We start from the raw sequence: 22,902 nt of genomic DNA, 5'->3' as shown, positions 1-22,902 counted from the left end.
TAGGTCCCAGAAAGCATGTAAAGCATGGTGATTCCTGAGATTATTAGTGGAAACCTAGGGACCCAGCCTAGTGACTAGGACTTCTGTAGTTATAAGGGTTATAAAAACGCTGGTGGAAAGTTTTATACAAGACTAAGAGTCAGAATTTAGAACTTTTAAAATAAAAGGAGGGGTGCTGGGTGGCTTGGTCGGTTGAGTGTCCAACTTTGGCTCAGGTAATGATCTCAAAGTTCATAGGGTTGGAGCCCCATGTCAGGCTCTGTGCCAACAGCTCAGAGCCTGGAGCCTGCTTCAGATTCTTTGTCTCCCTTTCTCTCTGCCTCTCCCCTGCTCACACTCTGTCAAAAATAAGTAAATGTTAAAAAAAAAAAAGGATTAGCTTGGGTGTTTTAACTATGATGGAGAAATCTGTGGCCTAGGATAATCAACTAAGGGTCTGTAAGTTCTAAAGGAAGAATAGATAATTTGGGGCATCTAGTTAGTTATCAAGACAGCATAAGCAGCTTATCAGAAGAGGCAATTTTCATCAAATTTTTAAGGCATCACAGATTGCATCAATTTTTTCATACAGGTTTATGAGAGAAAGTGATAATTCACCTCAAGACTGGGGTATAAATCCACAACATTGAGTAAAAAGAGGTATAGAATACATAAGAACCTTTGATCTCAATGACTTATTAGTAATAAAGGAAGGTTCATTGGAAAAGTACTAACATGTTAAATGTTGGGAAGACACTTTGTCTTATGACCTTCATTCAGGAGGGTTCTTTTGGGAAAAAGGTAAGTTTGGATAAGTAGTTCTTGTCTTTCTTTTTTTTTCCTAATGTTTATTTATTTCTTAAGAGATGGAGAGACAGAGCATGAGTGAGGAAGGGACAGAGAGAGAGAGGGAGGTACAGAATCCGAAGCAGGTTCCAGGCTCTGAGCTATCAGCACAGAGTCTGATGCTGGGCTGGAACCCACCAGCCTCGAGCTCATGACCTGAGCCGAAGTCGGATGCTTAACCGACTGAGCCACCCAGGCGCCCCAAGGGTGAGTAGTTCTGTTTGCTTCGTTTGTTTGTGAGTTTAGTTTTGTTTAGTGTGTCCCAGATCGAAGGGGATGAAGTTATGAAATCGAGAGTGTTGGAACGATTGTGCTTTAGTCAGTATGGAATAGGGAAAGAAAATTGAGTTCAGGAGACCTGAGGGATGTGTGTCAGGCAGCTGAGGTGAAGAGGCCATATTCCGTGGTTAATGGAGGAAATAGCAATTTGTGAGGCGTGTAGTGGGGCTGGTTTTGTATTTTGGCTCAGTGCTTACTAGTTGTGTGACAATGAGCAAATTACTTAGTGTCTCTAAATATTAGTTTCTCTATTTTAATTTAAAAGTGCGACAATGACCTTGACTTTGTGGGGATTTTGAGAGAATCGAAGGCCAGGCACTTAATAAATCTTAGTTCCTGGGGCGCCTGGGTGGCTCAGTCGGTTGAGCGTCCGACTTTGGCTCAGGTCATGATCTCGTGGTCTGTGAGTTTGAGCCCCGTGTGGGGCTCTGTGCTGACAGCTCAGAGCCTGGAGCCTGTTTCGGATTCTGTGTCTCCCTCTCTCTCTGCCCCTCCCTTGCCCATGCTCTGTCTCTCTCTGTCTCTCAATAATAAATAAAAGTTAAAAAAATTAAAAAGCAGTAATTAAGTATTATTAAAATATATTATGACTAAATAATACTTGCACATGGTAAAAAATTGAACAATGTAAGTGGAGGTTATGCAGTGAAAATATGTCTTCCTCCCTTCCATTCTGTCCCTGAATTCTCCATGTTGGAAGTAACAATTGTCACTAATTCCTTATGAATCCTCACATATTCAAACACATACATCTTTATATCTATAAATATATGTAGTGCTCCTTTTAAAGTAGTATAAAGGGTTTTTAAGAATTATTATTTGTTCAATGGAAACAGCTTAGAATAGGATGGGGCAGAGAACATTCCAAGGGTTAAAAGAAGGGAGCCAATCGCAAAGAGGGATGGGAAAAGGTATGGCTACGGAGAGTGAGGGCAGAGGCATCTCTGGCCCTGGATGAGACACTATGGGTCAAAGCCCTGCATCTAGAGTAACACTTTGTCCCCTGATCCTGTCCTCACTCCATTACTGCATCACCGCTGTCTCTGGTTGATGCTGTGATGAGGTTAGAACCCTTGATAGCTTTTTTTTTCTTTTTGTATCTGAACCGTGGTTTTACTGACCAATATGTTCCTGAATAAGGACTCCAAGCCCAGAGTACACAGTTAAGGCAACTACTTTGTTTCCAACAAGAAAGTACACAAGGAACCCCGAGTGTCCCCCACTAATGTGAGAGCTTGACCCCCGACCGGTCTCCACCCAGTTCTGGGAGAAAAAAATCCTCTAGCTGGACAGTCTGTCATCCACTGTGACACCTGCTTACAAGGCAGGCGTGGCATCGACCGACATCTGCTCACCGTCCAAGTACCAGGTCTGGGCTGAGCAGCTCCGCAAGCACGTTTGGCAGATGCTCTCGTCTGCGTTAAAATCGAACGTGCGCGCTGACGCATGGATGCTGGCCGCGGATCTCGAATTAGGTAAAATGTGATCTGTCCACATTCCCAGAGCTGCTAACATGTAAAAATCACTTGTTTAAAAAGCTCCTTTCATCAGAACACCCTTGGATCAAATAACCTGGCAGAGGAAAGCTCTCGTGGCCCCCGGTCTACGACAAGTTCTCTGCCGGGATCACGTTCAGGACATTCCCAAGGGCGAAGGGTGAGCGAGGCCCCAGGGCGCCGCTACCCTGTCTGTGCCAAAAATTCCATGTACTGCCCGGGAGCCTAGAAATGGTCGGCCGGCCGGTTGTACGGCCGGCCACACCGGTTCTCACACAAACAGCCGCAAGGCTTTCATGTAGTTGTTTTCATCCAGAGTGAACCGTGATGGATCCCCGCGGGAAGGGTGATCATGTCTCCTTTTTCCATGAAGATGCGGGTCCACTTGTCCTCTCTGTCACATCAAAGTAGCCGGTGCCAAGTTGTAGCGGATCTCGTCGTCCAGGTGCCGGTGCTTCTCCTACAACATCTTGATCTTTTCTTCATAATTTGGTAGTTTATCCTTGCATATGGTTATTGTGTCCACCCAGGAATAGTTTCCCTGGTTTCGGATCTTTTCTAACTCCCAATCATTCTCGTATTTGTCAGCATCAAGCTTCCAGTAAAGAACCCCGAGCAGTCGCAGGTGCTCCAGGCGAACCAGGCTGCAGGGCTCGCTGCGGTGGGGCAGCCTCGGGTCCCACCGCGGGGACTTGTCCACGTAGGAGGCCTGCACCGTGGCCGGGCGGAGGACCCAGCGAAGGAACAGCCAAATCCTTGATAGCTTAAAATGCCAGGATGAGTTGCTTCTTCAAGAATCAGAAAAAGAAAAACCATGTGCCTCATTTGTTAAAACACATAAACATGTTTAGAACTGTGTTTGACAGTTTTGTTTTTATCATGAAAGGATGTAGTATTTTGTTGCCTGCTTTTCTACATCTAATTGAGATGATCATATAATTTTAATCTTTCGTTCTATTGATGTGCTGTGTCACATTTATTGATTTGTGTCTGTGAAACCATCCTTCTACCCCAGTGATGAAACCTACGTAATCATGGCATATAATTCTCTAAATGTGCTGTTGAATTCAGTTTGCTGAAGTTGGTAATCTTGCATTTATTTACATAAGGGATATTGGCTTGTAGTTGTCCTTTTTAGTAGTGTCCTCATCAGATTTTGTATCAGGGTAATCCTGGCCTTGTAAGCGAGTTTGAGAGTGTTCCCTCCTCTTCAGTTTTTTGGAGTGTGAGAGGTATGCCTAGGTGGCTCTGTTGGTTAAGCATCTGACTTCAGCTCAGGTCATGATCTCACAGCTTATGGGTTCGAGCCCCCACATAGGGCTCTGTGCTGACAGCTCAGAGCCTGGAGCCTACTTCGGATTCTGTGTCTCCCTCTCTCTCTCTCTGACTCTTCCCCACTCACACTCTGTCTCTTTCAAAAATAAACATTACAAAAAAATTTTTAAAAAGTGTGAGAAAGTTTGGCACTATTATTATTATATATATATATTTTTGAGAGAGAGAGAGCATGAGTGGGGGAGAAGCTCTTTGTATTGTTACGTATTACACTCTTCACATCCTTTAGTTTTTCATTATTATGTTTAGTGCATATCATGTATGAGTTTTATATTTTCTTTAGAGCAGTTTTAGGCTCACAGCAAATTGAGCACAAGTACAGAGATTTCCCACATGTCTCTTGCCTTCCCACATGCACAGCCTCTTCCATTTTCAACGTTCTCCATTAGAGTTGTACATTTGATATAATTGATGAACATACAGTTATACATCATCATGACCCGAAGTCCATAGGTTACATTAGTGTAATTACATTACACCTCTCTTGGTGTTGTCATTTGATGGGTTTGGACAAATGTATGATGACATGTATCTGTTATATGTATAACCATTATAGTGTCACACAGAATAGTTTCTCTGCCCTAAAAGCCCTGTGTTTCACTTGTCAATCCCTCTCTCCCCCAGAGGCTCTGACAACCATTAACTTCTCTCCTGTCTGCATAGTTTTGCCTTTTCCAGGTTGTCATAGAGTTGGCTTCCTTTACTTAGTAATATGTATTTAAGTTTCTTCCATGTCTTTTTTTAAAGTTATTTATCTTTAAAAAAATATTTTTAAATGTTCATTTATTTGTGTGTGTGTGAGAGAGAGAGAGACAGAGTACAAGCAGGGGAGGGCAGAGAGAGGGAGACACAGAATCTGAAGCAGGCTCCAGGCTTGGAGTGTCTGCACGGAGCCTGACGTGGGCTCGAACTCATGAGCTGTGAGATCATGACCTGAGCGGAAGTCGGATGCTTAACTGACTGAGCCACCCAGGTGCCCCATCTTCCATGTCTTTTCATGATTTGATAGCTCATTACTTTTTAGCACTGAATCATATTCCACTGTCTGGATGAACCACAGCTTATTCACCCATTCACAAACTGAAGGACATCTTGGTTGCCTCTAAGTTTTGGCAATTATGAATACAGCTGCAATGAACATCCATTTGTAGGTTTTTCAGATCCTTTGGTTAAGCACCAAGGAGCACAATCGCTGGATTGTATGGTAAACGTATGTTTAGTTTTGTGAGAAACTGCTAAACTTCTTCCAAAGTGTCTACACCATTTTCCGTTCCCACTAGCAATGAATAAGAGTTCCTTTTATTCTACATCTAACCCACCGTGTGCTATTGTCAGTGTTCTTGATTTAGGTCACTCTGATAGGTATGTAGTAGTATCTCATTGTTTCGATTTGTGTTTCCCTGATGACATATGATGTGGGGCATCTTTTCATATGCTTATTTGCCATCTCTATATCTTCTTTGGTGAGGTGTCTGTTCAGGTCTTTGGCCCATTTTTTTTTTTTAATTTTTTTTCAACGTTTATTTATTTTTGGGACACAGAGAGACAGAGCATGAACGGGGGAGGGGCAGAGAGAGAGGGAGACACAGAATCGGAAACAGGCTCCAGGCTCTGAGCCATCAGCCCAGAGCCTGACGCGGGGCTCGAACTCAGGGACCGTGAGATCGTGACCTGGCTGAAGTCGGACGCTTAACCGGCTGCACCACCCAGGCGCCCCTTGGCCCATTTTTAAATAAGGTAGTTCTTTTTCTTATTGTGTAGCTTTAAGAGTTTGTGTTTGGATAACAGTCCTTTATCAGATTTGTCTTTTACAAATATTTTCTCACAAGTTATCTTTTCAAAGTCAGTCATTCCCTGACCTGTTGGCTTTGCCATACCTAAATATCAATAAAACCTCCATTTAAAACGCCATCCTTTACCCTCACTGTCCAAGATCACATTTGGGCTTGTCTACCTCTCAAAGGTTAGACTGAGAAAGAAAAGCCAGATCCTCTCCTTTTCCCCATGTATATCCCTCCTCTTACAGGCTGTTTTTCAGGATCCATTTATCCCTGTGGTGATTCGCACTGGCAAGTCTTTCACTCTCAGAAGAACCCAGTGGAGCATCTCCTAGTTTTTTTATTTTTTTTTATTTTTTATTTTTTTTAGGACAGAGAGAGACAGAGCATGAACGGGGGAGGGGCAGAGAGAGAGGGAGACACAGAATCGGAAACAGGCTCCAGGCTCTGAGCCATCAGCCCAGAGCCCGACGCGGGGCTCGAACTCACGGACCGCGAGATCGTGACCTGGCTGAAGTCGGACGCTTAACCGACTGCGCCACCCAGGCGCCCCCTCCTTGTTTTTGCAGTAAATGAAAACATCAGAGTTTGGATGAAAGTCAGCCTGATTACAAAGCCTATATGGTTTTCACTGCATGCTGCTGCTGCAATACTTGTATTTCTCTGACAGTCAATTTTCATTTTAACCTGGAGCTCATCTAGATTTGTGACCACAAATTTCTAGTCATTGTTATAATTTAACATTAAAGGGAACATGATTTTTTGAGTCAGTTTAAATATGTGTGTGCATCACTTTTCTACCTGCTACTAACCATGCAGGTTTGGTCAAAGTGTGTTCATCTTTGTAAACTTCTGTGTATTTATTTGTACAATGCAAACAATACCTGCCTCATATGCCTTTACAAATATAATTTGCATAATATATTGCAATCTTGAAACATAGAGCTAGGCTACAAGATTATTGTTATTTCTTTTTCACGTTTCCCTCTGATTATTTAAGAAAAATATTTCATGTGCCGTGACACTAATTTTTGAGTTTACCCATCATAAGTACAGAAAAGAACCCATTTCATGAGTTTCTCAATCCCTCAAGGCTGAAGTAGGGAATATTATTAACAATTAAGGTAACTGAGGCTCAGAGATATTAAGTAGGTTTCAATTTATGGTAATGTGGAAAATTTTATTTAAATCTTAACTGATTCCGTTCACCATTCTGTTAAAAATTTTTTTAGCATTTATTTATTTTTGAGAGATAGCGCACGAGTGGGGGAGGGGCAGAGAGAGAGGGAGACACAGAATCCGAAGCTGGTTCCAGGCTCTGAGCTGTCAGCACAGAGCCTGACCTGCGGCTTGAACTCAGGAACCGTGAGATCATGACCTGAGCTGAAGTCGGACGCTTAACCAACTGAGCCACCCAGGCGCCCCCACCATTCTGTTTAGATATTGAAGTTTTGCAATTCTTCTTCCCCTAATCAACCCGTCAGAAGAAAAGGGGTTGATTTTAGAGAGTTTGAACCAGAGAAATCTGGAGTGGGGTCAACAAGACCTTTAGAATAGGGTGGGCATGGCTCTGTACTGAAAAAAGGAGAATGATGTTTAGGACTATGTACTCAATGGTGGGATCTACAGACTGTTTCTATTGCTGGAGTCTAAGAATGTTTCCAGCCAGCCTTATTATGGACGTCGAACTTGACCCCCTGAGATTAGGGGACTGTTAGGCTCTTGTCTCATGAAATGAACCTAAGAATAATGAACTATGAATCCTGTTGAATGGCTGGCACCAAATAAAGTGGCCCACACAGTTTGCCCTTTCTCTAAAGTGAAGTCCACTAGTTGACAAGTCTGCTCCGATGATTGTTCAGTCCACTTGTTACTGTTTCTTAAATACATGAGGACAGCTAAGGATCACTTGCTATTTGAGGGTGACTGTATATAAAAAAAAAGAGAGGGAGAGAAAACCATTGGGAAACAGGATATTATGTGGCAGTTGCCCTCTCAGTTTGCCTAGTGAAGTAGCCTATGTCAGCTCCAATGGAGAAGCCAGAAGTCTCTAGAAGCCATTTCTTTATCTCTTTATCTACTTTCCTGAGTTTTTCATCTGTCCCTCTCTCACGAATCTGCTTTCATGGTTGGAAACTGCTGGGCCATAATCGTACAGAACATGACAGAAGCTAGCACTTCGCTGTTTGCCCTAGGTCAGCTAAATATTCCAGCTGTTTCCTGGTCTAAAAGCTCCTTCCTGGGGCATTTGGGTGGTTCAGTCAGGTAAGCATCTGACTCTTAGTTTCGGCTCAGGTCATGATCTCATGTTCATGGGAATGAGCTCCACTTTGGGCTCTGTGCTGATAACCTGGAGCCTGCTTGGGATTCTCTCTCTCTCACTCTCTCTCTCTCTCACCTCCCTCCCCCCATTCCCCACTCCACTCGTGCTTGCGTGTGCTCTCTCACAATAAATAAGTAAACATTAAGGGAAAAACTCCTTCCTCTCAAAGGTTCCCCTGGACTCCCAGGCAGATTAACAGTAGGCTGTCTCTGCTGCCCTTGGATTTTGGCATCAGTGAGTGTGTATGGCCTCCTTTCTAGGACAGCTGACACTTTTAGACGGTTTTCTGCCTGAATTTCTGAAACAGAGATGGGCCAAGGGAATGATGTGGCAGGAAGGGAGTGGGTCGTGAAGGAGAGCTTCCGACTTTCCACTGTCATCTTCCAGAAACGGACAGAGAAGTAAAACTTCTCCCTATTTGTGGTTGAAGAAAGAGGCAGTGGGTAGATTAAGAATCATCCTTGGGAAGTGTAGTAACAAACAGGACAGACAGGGAAGAGAATAAAAAAATCTCAATTTCCACATGACCCATGTTCTCTTTAATATGGGTTGTGTAATTTCTAAGTTACAATCTAAAATATCTATCTTAAATATAAAAAATATAGATAAATGATATCTATCTATCTATCTATCTATCTATCATCATCATCATCATCATCTGTCTATCATCAATTTATGTTTATTTATGTTTGTGTGGCTTGGGTTTCTTGAGAGAAACAAAGGGAGGTGGATAGGGAATAGAAATGCCCAGTACCCAGCATCCATTTATGACACAGGCATTGATTATGCATTTCACCTAGGTGACACAATCAATATCTCTGGTTGTGGGAGTAAAGAGGCCATGAAAGCAAAAAATAGACAAATGGGACTATGTCAAACTTGCAAATTGTTTGAATCAAAGGACACAATCAATAGAGCCAAAAAACAAACTATAGAATGGGAGAAAATATTTGCAAATTAGATACCTGATAAGCAGCTAGTGTCTCAGAATATATGCAGAACGCCTACAACTCAACAACAATAAAAACAAATAACCTGATTAAAAAATGGGCAAAAGGCTTTGCTGTGGACTGAATGTTTGTGTGTCCCCCAAATTCATGTGTTAAAACCTAATCCAGTGTGATTATATTTGGAGGTGGAGCTTTGGGGGAGTGATTAGGTCATGAAGAAACTCTCATAAATGGGATTACTGCTCTTAGAGACTCCAGAGACCCCAGAGAGCTCCTTTGCCCCTTCCACTATGTGAGGTTATAGTGAGATGTTGTCTATCTGTAAACAAGGAAGCAGGCTCCCACCAGACACCGAATCTCCTAGTGATTTCATCTTGGATTTTCCAGCTTCCAGTATTGTAAGAAATAAACTTCTGTCGTTTATAAGACACCCAATCTGTGGTATTGTGTGATAGGCGCTCAAATGGACTAAGAAAGACCTGAATAGATATTTCTCCAAAGATGATATATAAGTGGCCTGCAAGCAAATGAAAAGATGCTCAATATCACTAACTATCAGAAATGCAAGTCAAAACCATGATGAACTATCACCTCATACCCATTAGGATGGCAACTATGAAAGAAAACAGAAAACAAGTGTTGGTAAGGATATTGAAAATGGCAACCTTTGTGCATTATTGGTGAGTTAGTAAAATGGTGAGACTGCTACGGAAAATAGTATGGAGGTTCTTCAAAAAATTAAAAATAGAGCTACCATATGAGCTAGCAATCCCATTTGGGATTTCTATTCTAAAAGAGTTGAAAGTAGGATCTTAAAGAGATATTTGCAGCACTAATTTACTATAGCCAAGAGATGGACACAAGCCAAATGTCCATTGACAATGCATGAGGAAACAAAATGTGGTACGTACATACATAGGAATACTATTCCTCCCTAAAAAGCAAAGAAATTTGAAGAAGAAGACCAAAGCAGGAGGCATCACAATCCCAGACTTCAGCCTCTACTACAAAGCTGTCATCATCAAGACAGCATGGTATTGGCACAAAAACAGACACACAGACCAATGGAATAGAATAGAAACCCCAGAACTAGACCCACAAACATATGGCCAACTCATCTTTGACAAAGCAGGAAAGAACATCCAATGGAAAAAAGACAGCCTCTTTAACAAATGGTGCTGGGAGAACTGGACAGCAACATGCAGAAGGTTGAAACTAGACCACTTTCTCACACCATTTACAAAAATAAACTCAAAATGGATAAAGGACCTAAATGTGAGACAGGAAACCATCAGAACCTTAGAGGAGAAAGCAGGAAAAGACCTCTCTGACCTCAGCCGTAGCAATCTCTTACTCGACACATCCCCAAAGGCAAGGGAATTAAAAGCAAAAGTGAATTACTGGGACCTTATGAAGATAAAAAGCTTCTGCACAGCAAAGGAAACAACCAACAAAACTAAAAGGCAACCAACGGAATGGGAAAAGATATTTGCAAATGACATATTGGACAAAGGGCTAGTATCTAAAATCTATAAAGAGCTCACCAAACTCCACACCCGAAAAACAAATAACCCAGTGAAGAAATGGGCAGAAAACATGAATAGACACTTCTCTAAAGAAGACATCCAGATGGCCAACAGGCACATGAAAAGATGTTCAGCGTCGCTCCTTATCAGGGAAATACAAATCAAAACCACACTCAGGTATCACCTCACGCCAGTCAGAGTGGCCAAAATGAACAAATCAGGAGACTATAGATGCTGGAGAGGATGTGGAGAAACGGGAACCCTCTTGCACTGTTGGTGGGAATGCAAATTGGTGCAGCCGCTCTGGAAAGCAGTGTGGAGGTTCCTCAGAAAATTAAAAGTAGACCTACCCTATGACCCAGCAATAGCACTGCTAGGAATCTACCCAAGGGATACAGGAGTACTGATGCATAGGGGCACTTGTACCCCAATGTTCATAGCAGCACTCTCAACAATAGCCAAATTATGGAAAGAGCCTAAATGTCCATCAACTGATGAATGGATAAAGAAATTGTGGTTTATATACACAATGGAATACTACGTGGCAATGAGAAAAAATGAAATATGGCCTTTTGTAGCAACGTGGATGGAACTGGAGAGTGTGATGCTAAGTGAAATAAGCCATACAGAGAAAGACAGATACCATATGGTTTCACTCTTATGTGGATCCTGAGAAACTTAACAGGAACCCATGGGGGAGGGGAAGGGAAAAAAAAAAAAAAAAAAAAAAAGGACGTTAGAGTGGGAGAGAGCCAAAGCATAAGAGACTGTTAAAAACTGAGAACAAACTGAGGGTTGATGGGGGGTGGGAGGGAGGGGCGGGTGGGTGATGGGTATTGAGGAGGGCACCTTTTGGGATGAGCACTGGGTGTTGTATGGAAACCAATTTGTCAATAAACTTCATAAAAAAAAATAAAATAAAATACCTGGCGGTATTAAAAAAAAAATAATAAAAAGCAAAGAAATACTATCACATGCTACAAAATGGATGAACCTTGAGGATATTATGCTAAGTGAAAGAAGTCTGTTGCAAAAAGACAAATAATGTATGATTCCACTTAAATAAAAATCTAAAGTAGTCAAATTCATAGAAACATAAAGTAAAATCATAGTTACCAGAGGTTGCAAGGAAGAAGAAAAGTGGAATTGTTATTTAATGGGTATAGAGTTTCAGATCTGCAAGTTGAAAAAGTCCAGAAATCTGTTTCACAATGCAAATATACTTAACACTCCTGAAATAGTTAAACACTTAAAAACAGTTAAGATGGCAAATTTTTTGTTACATGCTTTTCGCCACAATAAAAAGTAAACAAAGAATAGCCCTAATAAAGTGTTAAATTAAACACGTTTCTACCTCTTACCTTGACAAACTTACCTTTCATAACACTGGAAGGCCAGATTCAAGTTTAGAATCCTGAGAATCTATAAGGTTCCATGCCAAAAGGTGGTAGCACAGGGAGGGCCACCCTGGTTTCCCAGGTGCCTGCCCATGGACCACAGCTTACCCCCTCTCCCTCTCATTGTCACTTACTTTACAATGTGAGGCACCTACACATGCGCAGGTATAAACACCTATAGTTCACATGCCCAATGGTCATCCACATCCCTTGAATACAGCTCCTGCCTGACCATCCCTGGAAGTGAACATACCAACAGTGTGGTCTGCTGTTGGAAGGATGGACCCAGGTCCTGGAAGCTGAGGAAACTTGCTCCAGGCCAAAGTCTATGTGTGATCTTTCAAGCCTGACCATAGGCAATTATTAGGCTTTTCTTGGCAGTCCTCACGGGGGAAAGTGCTAGCTGGCACCAGCCTCCTGTGGAGAAAAGGAAATACCCAACTCCAGCCCACTCTGGACAACCTATGAATTCAATGAAGTATTTAAGGAAAAATTATACCAAATCTCTACAGTTTATTTTATAAGATAGCGGCATTCTGTGAGGCCATCATTACTCCAATACTAAAACCAGACAAAGACTGTGCAAGAAAACAAAACAAAACAGTACTACAGACCAATATCTCTCATGAACATAGATACAAAAAAGTTTCAATGAAATATTAACCATAGAATCCAACAATATATGTAAAGAATTATACACTATGACTAGGTGGGATTTATCCCAGTTATGTAAGGATGATTCAACATTGAAAAGTCAGTTAAAGTATTTCATCCATAAGCAGACTGAAGAATAAAAATCACATCATCCTATCAATAGGTGCAGAAAAAGCATTTGACAAAATCCAACACCCATTCCCCCCCCAAAAAAAAAAAAAAGAGAGAGAAACAACTCAGTAAACTGAGAGTAGATTTATTCTCTATTCCTCTAGAACAAGAACTTCCTCTACTTGAGAAAGAAAACCTACACAAAACCTACACCTAACATCATACTTAATGGTAAGAACATCAAATCTTTCTTACTAAAATCAGAAACAATGTAAAGATGTCCCCCTAATGACTGTTTTTCGGTGTAGCAATGGTAGTCCTAGCTAACACAGTAAAACATGAAAAAAAAAGTTGTACAGATTGAGAAGGAAGAAATAAATCTGTCTTTATTCACAGATGACATAATTGTCTATGCAGAAAATCTGAAAGAATCAACCAAAAAACTCCTGGAACCAAGTAATCATGGCAAGGTGGAAGGATACAAGGTTAACATATAAAAAGTCAATTGCTTTCCTCTATGGGAGCAAAGACCAATTAGAATTTGAAATTAAGAACACAATGACATTTACATTAGCACTCCTAAAAATGAGATCTATACAAGGAAAATACAAAGCCTGCGTAGGGCTTTGTGCTGACAGCTCGGAGTCTGTTGCCTGCTTGCTCTGTGCTGACAGCTTGGAGCCCGGAGCCTGCTTTGGATTCTGAGTCTCCTTCTCTCCCTGCCCTTCCCCCAACTTGTGTTCTGTCTCTCTCTCAAAAATAAATAAATATTTTTTAAAAATAGGGGAAGACATTTTGCTCCATGGCAATAGGATTTACTGAGTGAAATTGGCTGGTGATGTGAAATGTCAAGTCTTTCTGGAGGTTAAAGGACTACAGGAATGTATAATATTCCTTGGCTACTTGGGAGCTGTGTGATGATACTTGAAGGAGGGGAAGTTATTTTCCAGAATTTTGAAATGGAAAGGTTTTAATTATGCTAATATCAAAACATTGTGTAGGGAGACTGTCAGCCGAGAGAGGGGATAATGAGTTGTGGGTTTGAATCTTGGTGTTAATTGTTTAGCAGGTCTGTGATCTGGGGAAAGTTACTTAACCTCTTTACATCAGTTTCTTCATCTGAGAAAATGAGATAATTAAGTAAAACACTTAGTAGATTGGCTAGCATTCCATAAATGTTAGATGTGATGATGATATGATGATGTCAGTAACTGAGTGAAGGGACCACGTAAGCAATCCTGGCAGGAATAAGGAAGTGGTAACCACATAATGAGAGAGTGAACAGAGGGAGAAATCTGGGTGGAAAAAGGGTATTTGTTATTTCTTGATGACTTTCAAATTTGTCTCCATTTGTCTTATGTACCGCTAAGTTCAATATAAACTTGAAATCATATTCAAGCAGAGTAGGACGTGAGAGATGTGAGAAGGAGAAAGGAAGGACGAAAAAATCAGTGAATATATACAATGAGTCATGCTGAGAAGTGGTGGTTCTCCCTTCACGTGTGTTTACATTTTTGGAGGGCTTCTGCCCTACACTTCTCCCAATTTTCAACCTGAGGAAGAATGATGACATTTGCATCTGAAGAAGTTTCTCCTCAGTGTTTTCTGCACGGCAGCCTTTACTTCCTTATTCCTCAAGCTGTAGATCAGGGGGTTCAGCATGGGGATCACCGTGGTGTAGAACACGGAGGCCACATTCTCCTTGGCCACAGAACTGGCCGTGGAGGGTTTTAAGTACATGAACGCTGTAGATCCATAGAACATTCCCACAGCTGCAAGGTGAGAGCTGCAGGTGCTGAAGGCTTTGGACCTTCCCTGTGTGGTGCTGATGTGGAGGATGCTGGAGAGGATGAAGACGTAGGAAACAAGGACTGTTAAGCTGGTGACTGTGATGTTGAATCCAGCCAAAAAGAACACTGTCATCTCAATATGATAGGTGCTAGAGCAGGAGAGCTTCATGAGGGGCACGATGTCACAGAAGTAATGACTGATGAGGAACTCACAGTAGGACAGTTTTAACATCAGACCAGTGTCTATTGTTGCGCCAATGAAAGCCATGGCATAGACTGCAGCCATCAGCAGGGAACACACTTGAGGAGACATGATGACATTGTAGAGCAAAGGGGTATAGATGGCGACATAGCGGTCATAGGCCATCACTGTCAGCATGTAACACTCTGCAACGACAAACACAACGAAGAAGTAGAGCTGTGACATGCACCCCGCATAGGAGATGATGTTCTTCTCTGACACAAAGTTCACCAGCATTTTCGGGGTAATGACAGAGGAGTAGCAGAGATCCACAAGGGACAGATTGCTGAGGAAGTAGTACATGGGGGTGTGAAGCTGAGCATTCAGACAAATCAGCGTGAACATGCCCAGGTTCCCTATGATGGTGACCAAGTAGATCCCAAGGAAGAGGAGGAAGAGAGGGAGCTGGAGCTCTGGCCGATTTGTCAATCCCCTGAGAATAAACTCGGTCACTGTAGAGTGATTTTCGGCAGGCATTCCCCTGTGATTGGGAGCCCTGTGGGGATGGGAGAGAAGAGCCCATGAGAGCCTACATCTTAGACTTCTTGGCAAAGCTGGTTTTGAGCACTTGGGTTCAGTTGGGTGATCCTGGGCTCTTTCCCGATGAATCCTCCCTTCCTTTGGCTGTTGGCTGGGAGAAAGACCAGGCTCTGGGTATTTCAAAGACCATGAGGTTGGGAGGAAAAAGGGGACAAGATCTGGGGCTTTTACCACTTTTATGTTTCTCAAATATCCTACAGCAATGGTTCTTAGGGTACATTTGTTGGAGCAGCAGCATCAGCACCATGTTAGAGATGCAAACTCTCAGCCTCCACCCAGGACCTACCAAATCAGAAATTCTGGGATTGGGGCTAGCAGTCTGGGTTGAACACTCTCTCCAGATGATGCTGATGCCTGCTTAGGCCTGAGAACCTCTGTCCTATAGGTAACAAGCAGCATACTTCATATTTTGTGCTTGGACATGCTTCAGAAATAAAATTTCCTTGTCATCTGTGCAATTCCCAGATAGTTTCTGAATGTGAATGCATGATATCCTTCTCAAATTGACACAGTGTCAGGGTAGTATGGTAGTTACAGCCATATCATTGAGTGACAAGTCAATTTCTGTATCTGAAAGATGAAAATGAGAACAAAAGACCCCAATAATTAGCAACTGCTGCCAGGCAAGATGAGTTCCCTCATGTCAAGGGAGAAAAACTAAAATTTTAATCAGGCAGAATGACCATGTCTCAGCCTGGGATGACAAGCTTGCAGAAAATTCTGCAAAATTTGCAAAAAAAAAACCCCACACCCCCCAAACTCCCCCAAGAAATCCTCACAACATATCCTGCCATGCTCTCCAGCAGCTGTCATATTGTGAAACTATCAGAAATAGTGAGCTGTATCCTGCTTGTCACTTTGCTCCTGAAACTTGCAATTTGGGACCTCATTCTGACCAATCTCTGTAGAGGACACAGAACTTGCCGTTTTTTGCCTATTTAACCCCAAGCCTGATCCTTCCCTGACGGAGCTACTTTGGTTTGTAGCCGAATGCTGTGTCTCCTCGGTTTGCAAACTGCACAGCAATGAAGCTTGTTTTCTGATGAAATCCTTGCAGGATGCTTTTTGTTGACAAAGAAATCAATTTCCAGGGTGCTTGGATGGTTCAGTAGGTTAAGTGTCGGACTTCAGCTCAGGTCATGATCTCCCATTCATGGGTTCGAGCCCTGCCTTGGGCTCTGTGCTGACAGCTTGGAGCCTGGAGCCTGGAGCCTGCTTTGGATTCTGTGTCTCCCTCTCTTTCTGCCCCTCCCCCACTCACATTCTGTCTCTAAAAAATAAATACACATTAAAAAAACCAAAAAAAAAAAAAAAAGAAACCAATTTCCAAGTCGGTTGTAAAAATAACATGGGATAATGCATATTTAGAAAATGTTTTCAAGCACTCGGTTCCCATAAAAGTGAGTTGTCATTAGGTGTCTGGAATTTGTTCTTAGGTTTTCACTGGACGTGAGGCTATAAGACAGTGGTTCTCAACATTGACTGTGTTCTGTAATCCCTTGGAGCATTTACAAAGTATTGATTCCTCCACCCACAGATGTTCAGATTTAATTGATTGCGGTGCAGGGTGGGCATTGGCACATAATATAGGACAGAGTAAGTGCTCAGTAGCTATTATGATGATGATGTTCAGATTGTAATATCAGACCAGGCCCCATTATTTCCCTAGTGGCAAGGTACTCAAATTGTCAACATTTCCCTAAGAAGCATGGATCATCATTGCTGGATATGATACTTATAGCCATCCCATCTCTAAGATACTTCTCTTAGGCTAAAAACCTTACATTTTCATTCTTTTTATTACTTCCTCATATAATTACTAACTTTTGTATAATGCTCTTTGAAGGTCAATCTCATTAACTCCTCAAATTTGGGGTATGAGGAGAAATGTGTTCCGAGTAGGATTTTTGTTTCTATTTTCCTACTGAGAAAACAGAAGTGCCAGACACTCAGTGAGTTTCTTGAAGCTTACTAAAAATTATCAGTGACTTAGAACTCAAACTCTTCTCTCCTGATCATGAGCTCATTTCCTTTAGCCCAGATGTGCAGGCTTTTACATCCACACACCTACAGTTCTAAGCAATGTCGTGGTTGAAAGTGCTTTACACTTGATGGCTTAGCTGGTGCATAGCCTATGAAAAAAGAGGAATGTTATATTATTTTTTCATTCTCTCTTAAATTCAAACTGTAAATGTTACCCCAAATCATAAAGTTAGTAGATACAGAACTGGGCCTAAAACCCAGGACTTCTGACTACAATCTGTTTTGTTTCCACTAAACCGTCTTCTGATTTCTGTAGCTCATCTTTAGGTAGCACTTTATTATTATTTAGTAAACTTAATTTATTGAATCTTTGGAGGTGCAGGATGGATTTCATTGGTAATTTCAGGTGCACTTAAAAAATTACAAAGGCAATACATATGCATTGTAGAAAATCAGAAATACAAATAAGGAAAAGTATAAACATCATATTCTATTTAGAGACTAATACTGGCAGTGACTATCTTTCTAGATTTTTCTATGCATATATATATTTACATTGGGTATACACACACACACACACACACACACACATATATTTAAGTTTATTTATTTTGAGAGACTGTGAAAGAGAGTACACCTGTGCATACAGAGATACAGAGAAGGGGCAAAGAGAGAGAGAGGGTGGGAGGAGTGGAGAGAGAGAATCCCAAGCAGGCTCCTTGCTGATGGTGTGGAGCCCGATGCAGGGCTTGAACTCATGATCCTTGAGATCATGATCTGAACTGAAATCAAGAGTTGGATGCTTAATGGACTGAGCCACCCAGGCACCCTTAAATGTATTAAAAAACCATTTTGTAACCACCTTATTAAATGTACTTTATAATGCATTGTGTCACTTGATTCCTATAATAATAATAACTCTGGCACTAACCGTATTTCCTTTTCTTAGATAGAAGAGTCTTTAAATCCTTAGGATGTGAAGACACAAAAATCAGATTTGCATTGTAAACTTCACATGTTATGCTATTGGTGGTATGGCATTTAACTTCACAATAACTAGTCTCAGAAGTAGCTAAGTTTTTTCCATTTATTACTAAGGAGAAAACAAATTTCTTCTAGATAACAACAATAGATTTAAAAAATCTTATCTTTTCCCCTTGTACACAATTTTCACCTCTTAAAACAATAAGAAACATAGAAAATCCACCTTGAATATACCATTACCAGAAATCAATGTGTTCTACAAAGCAGTGTAGAGTAAATACCACTCAGTGTGGTGTGGACTGAAAAATCCTAGATAGAACTGATTTAAATTTAATTTTTTACTCCCATAATCATCTAATGATATGAAATAGGCAAACATGATCCATATATTTGATATCAGTTACTACAATGATTACCTCTAGTTCTACTGGACCATAAGAGGCTTGGGCTTGCAGCCTATGAGAACTCAGCACATAAAGAAGAAAACGCTTAGAGATGAAGGTAAACAAATGCTTAGAAATAAAGCCTGAATTAGAAACAGGAATTCACGGAAGAAATATTTTTTTCATATAATTGCTTTAAATTTGTAATTAAATACCTGTGTTGAGAAAAAGACAACACAGTCTCCTGGAAATTTTAGGGGATGCCTTGGTTCCAATAGTTAGGAACTAAACATCAAGAAATGAGGGAGCTGTCCAGATTTGTATCTATTCCTAAATATATTCCAAGAGGCCAGCAGGGTTATGAAAAATGGGTCACTGGGGGTCTGTTTATACAACACATGGGCAGAACCTCCTGGGATGCAGTCATTTCAGGCCCTGGAGTCTTTGCTGAAGGAGCAATTAGAGTCTGGCTTATGCCTGTGCTGGGAATCATGGTTTGTCTCCCAGGTGTGTTAATTTTCCTTTTATTTGGAGTCATTTTCAGCTTGGGAAACTTGGAGTCTAAGCATTCAAATTTGTATAGCTAAACACCCCATAATCACTACCACCACCACCACCACCACCACCACCACCACCATGTCAGTCATTACCATCAACATCCTCAGTTACTACCATTATGGCTACTACTCATCATTATTCTTCATTAGGCATACTCAATGTGGCTTAAAATGTTTATTTTATTTACTTATTTTTGGAGAGAGAGAGAGAGAGAGAGAGAGAGAATGATTAGGGGAGGGGCAGAAAGAGAGGGAGAGAGAGAATCCCAAGAAGGCTCTGTGCTCAGGGTGGAGCCCAATGTTGGGCTCCATTCCACAACCATGAGATGATGACCTGAAGAAAAAGAAAATTTGAGCAGACCCATAACCTATAGACATTGACTCAGTAACCAAAAATCTCTGAACAAACAAGAGTCCAGGGCTGGATGGCTTCCCAGGGGAATTCTATCAAACATTAAAGAAGGATTAAACTGTTCCAAAAAACAGAAAGGGATGGAAGACTTCAAAACTCATTCTATGAGTCCAGCATTAGCTTGATTCCAAAACCAGACAAAAATCCCAAGAAAAAAGGAGAATTACAGACCAATATCCCTGATGAACATTGATGCAAAAATTCTCAACAAGATACTAGGAAATTTAATTCAACAGTACATTAAAAGAATTATTCACTATGATCAAGCAGGATTTATTCCCGGGCTGCAGGGCTGGTTCAATATCTGCAAATCAATCTACGTGTTACACCACATTAATAAAAGAAAGGATAAGAATCATATGATTGTCTCAACAAACACAGAAAAAACATTTGACAAAATACAGCATCCTTTCTTGATAAAAGCCCTCAAGACAGTAGGGATAGAAAGAACATACCTCAACACCATATAGTCCATATACGAAAGAATCATAGCTAATATCATCCTTAATGGGAGAAAAAAAACTGAGAGCTTTTCCTCTAAGATCAGGAACAGGACAGTGATGTCCACTCTTACCACTGTTGTTCAACATTGTTCTGGAAGTTATAGCCTCAGCAAACGGACAACAAAAAGAAATAAAAGGCATGCAAATCGTCAAGGAAGCAGTCAAACGTTTGCTCTTTCCTGATGATATGATACTCTATGTGGAAAACCCAAAAGACTCCACCAAAAAAAATGATAGAACTGATGCATGAATTCAACAAAGTCTCATGATATAAAATCAAGGTACAGAAATCTGTTGCATTTCTATATGCCAATAATGAAGCAGCAGAAAGAGAAATCAAGGAATTGATCCCATTTACAAACAATAAGATACCTAGGCATAAGCCTAACCAAACAGGTGAAAGTTCTGTACTCTGAAAACTGTAGAACACTTATGAAAGAAATTGAATACAACAAAAGAATTATCCGATATGACAAGATGTTCTGAACTCATCTCATACATTTCATTCTTCAGTCCAGGAATCAACCATCTCTCCAGGAAATGTGCTTTCTTTTAGTGGTGAAAATGTATTTCAAGACGAGTAATTAGATGCTAGAGAGGCTCATTGCTTCTGGGTTGATAACTGTTTCTAGGTCTTTTCAGAAAGAAGTAGGACATTTCTAAAAATGGCCAATAATTTCAGTGGGATATGTTTTGATATTAATATTTTTGGGAATTTCCTTAAGTGTGATGATTCTTTTCAATAGGTCACTTCAAATCTTTTCTCCTCCTCCTCCCCCTTCTCCTTCTCCTTCTTCTCCTTCTCCTCCTCCTCCTCCTCCTCCTTCCTCTTCTTCTTCCTCTCCTTCCTTTTCTTCTCCTTCTTCTTTTTCCTGACACTAGGAAAAGGCCCATGAATTGTAGTCTTTATTTTCTGTTCTGTCCCAGTTTGGTTTTCTCCTTTGGAGCTCCCACTCTATGTAGATTTGATCTTCTTTGGCTGGTGTCTGTATTTGTTGCTTTCCCATAAATCCTCTTAATTTCTTTTCTCTCTGTCTCTTTTTTTGCCACCAACTTTTTCACCTTATATTTCTCCTAAGGTATTATCTGTTGTGTTCATTTGCTCTTCAGTTACTTCTAATCAGTCATATTTCTTAAATTATTTTTCCTTTATTTCTAATAATTTCCCAAGTTCAATTGCCTAATTTATAAGCTTTTCTAATTCTGCCTTTTGTTGTTCTTTCATACCTGTATGTGTTTTAGTTCATTTTGAAATAATGTAATAGTGTTCATTTACTTATAGTAATGGGCAATGGACTGTGTTCCCTTACCACCCCCCCCCCATTCATATGTTGAAGCCTTAACCCTCAATGTGACTGTATTCTGAGAAAGGCCCTAAAAGTAGGGGATAAAGGTTACATGAGGCCAAAAGGTCCTAATCTGATAGGGCTGGTGCCATTCATAAGATAAGGAAGAGGCACCAGAGCCCATTCTTTCTTCCGTGTGAGGACCCACTGAAAGGGGGCAGTCTAATACAGGAAGAGAGTCCTTATCAGAGATCATGTTTGTAGGCTCCCTGAATTCCAGACTGTGGGAAAAAATACTTCCATTGCTTAAATGACCCATTCTGTGGTATTTTGTTATGGTTTCCCAAGCAGACTAATACAGTAAGTCTTTCTGGTTTGCTCCACATTTTCTGTCAAAAAATTATTCTTTTTACTTATAATTTTATATGGAGTTTCATCTTGATTCTTTTCTACTGTTCATCTTTATATTAAATTAGTTTTTTTCTAACTTAATGCCTGTAGAACTCCTTATTCTGTTGCTTTTGTGAAGTGTTAAAAAATATGATGACTTACTGTCTGAAATCTCCTGGCTCTGTCCCCTTTCTACCTTTATCTGGATCTTTCTTTTGTCTTTATTTACCTTGTTCTGTTTAATTTGGGTTTTACTCCTATTCCTGTAGGGAGCTTTGGTTGCTTTATTTTGAGAGTTCATAGTGCACAGACTGTGGAAGCCCCTTCAGATCTTACTATAGAGTAATTAAAATTCATCCACTACTGGAGAATAAAAATCCCTTCCAGTTTTACATGTTATTTTCAAACTGGCCTTTTGAGAGTTATTTGGAATACTGATTAGTTGTTTTGGAGTTTCAGGTTTGTCAGATGTCCTGTTGCTTCCTTCTGTTTCTTCCTGCACAGATGCTGATACTAAGCAGATTTTAGCCTCTTGGTGGTTTGTGCCCATCTGCTTGTGTTTGGAGGTAAAGGGGATAACATATCACTTATTTTTGTCATAGATGTTGTTAATGGAACTAAGCTTTGCTGTTTAGTTGTGCTGTTTTTTTATGGGGGTATCCAGGAATACTAAAAAAAACATGACACAGTCTTCCTCAAATTCTCTAAGACTCTTCACATGTTTTTTCATTATTTATATTAAGAAGACTAATCACTTGAAGAATATTTACTACATAAATAGGGTACATTCATTGAATATATCTATGAGAAAAATATATTCTTGGTATATGTCAAAGATGACATACTCAATAGGAACATTCATAAAAGTACATTCTTTAATGTTCTGAATATTCTGCAAGTATTCTCTCTCTCTTTCTCTCTCTCTCTCTCTCTCTCTCTATATATATATATATATATATATGTACACACACACACACACACACACACACACACATATATATGTAATTTATTGTCAAATTGGTTTCCATACAACACCCAGTGCTCATCCCAACAGGTGCCCTCCTCAATGCCCATAACCCACTTTCCCGTCTCCCCCACACCCTCAGTTTGTTCTCAGTATTTAAGTGTTTCTTATGGTTTGCCTCCTTTCCTCTCTGTA

General features: G+C 40.6%; 1 protein-coding gene and 1 pseudogene across 1 annotated transcript; both read right to left on the bottom strand.

Moving 5' to 3' along the window:
- Positions 1-2,783: 2,783 nt before the first annotated feature.
- Positions 2,784-7,861, bottom strand: LOC124505882 (1,2-dihydroxy-3-keto-5-methylthiopentene dioxygenase-like; annotated as a pseudogene).
- A 6,361-nt stretch (positions 7,862-14,222) lies between these two features.
- LOC124505408 (olfactory receptor 151-like) lies at positions 14,223-15,227 on the bottom strand. Its single transcript, XM_047071357.1, has one exon. The coding sequence runs from the start codon at positions 15,180-15,182 to the stop codon at positions 14,223-14,225; it is 960 nt and encodes a 319-aa protein (XP_046927313.1). The 5' UTR covers positions 15,183-15,227.
- Between the last annotated feature and the right edge of the window lie 7,675 nt (positions 15,228-22,902).

This window comes from Lynx rufus, unplaced genomic scaffold (genome assembly GCF_022079265.1).
Source record: "Lynx rufus isolate CCGP_SWC_20201006 ecotype Redwood Valley unplaced genomic scaffold, mLynRuf1.p SCAF_9, whole genome shotgun sequence".
Lineage (NCBI taxonomy): Eukaryota > Metazoa > Chordata > Mammalia > Carnivora > Felidae > Lynx > Lynx rufus.
Note: the sequence above shows the minus strand (reverse complement) of the source record. Positions and strands in the feature narration are given on the sequence as shown.

What these genes read in the sequence shown, in the direction of transcription:
- LOC124505408 (XM_047071357.1), bottom strand. Translation starts at nt 15,182, where the DNA reads ATGCCTGCCGAAAATCACTCTACAGTGACCGAGTTTATTCTCAGGGGA.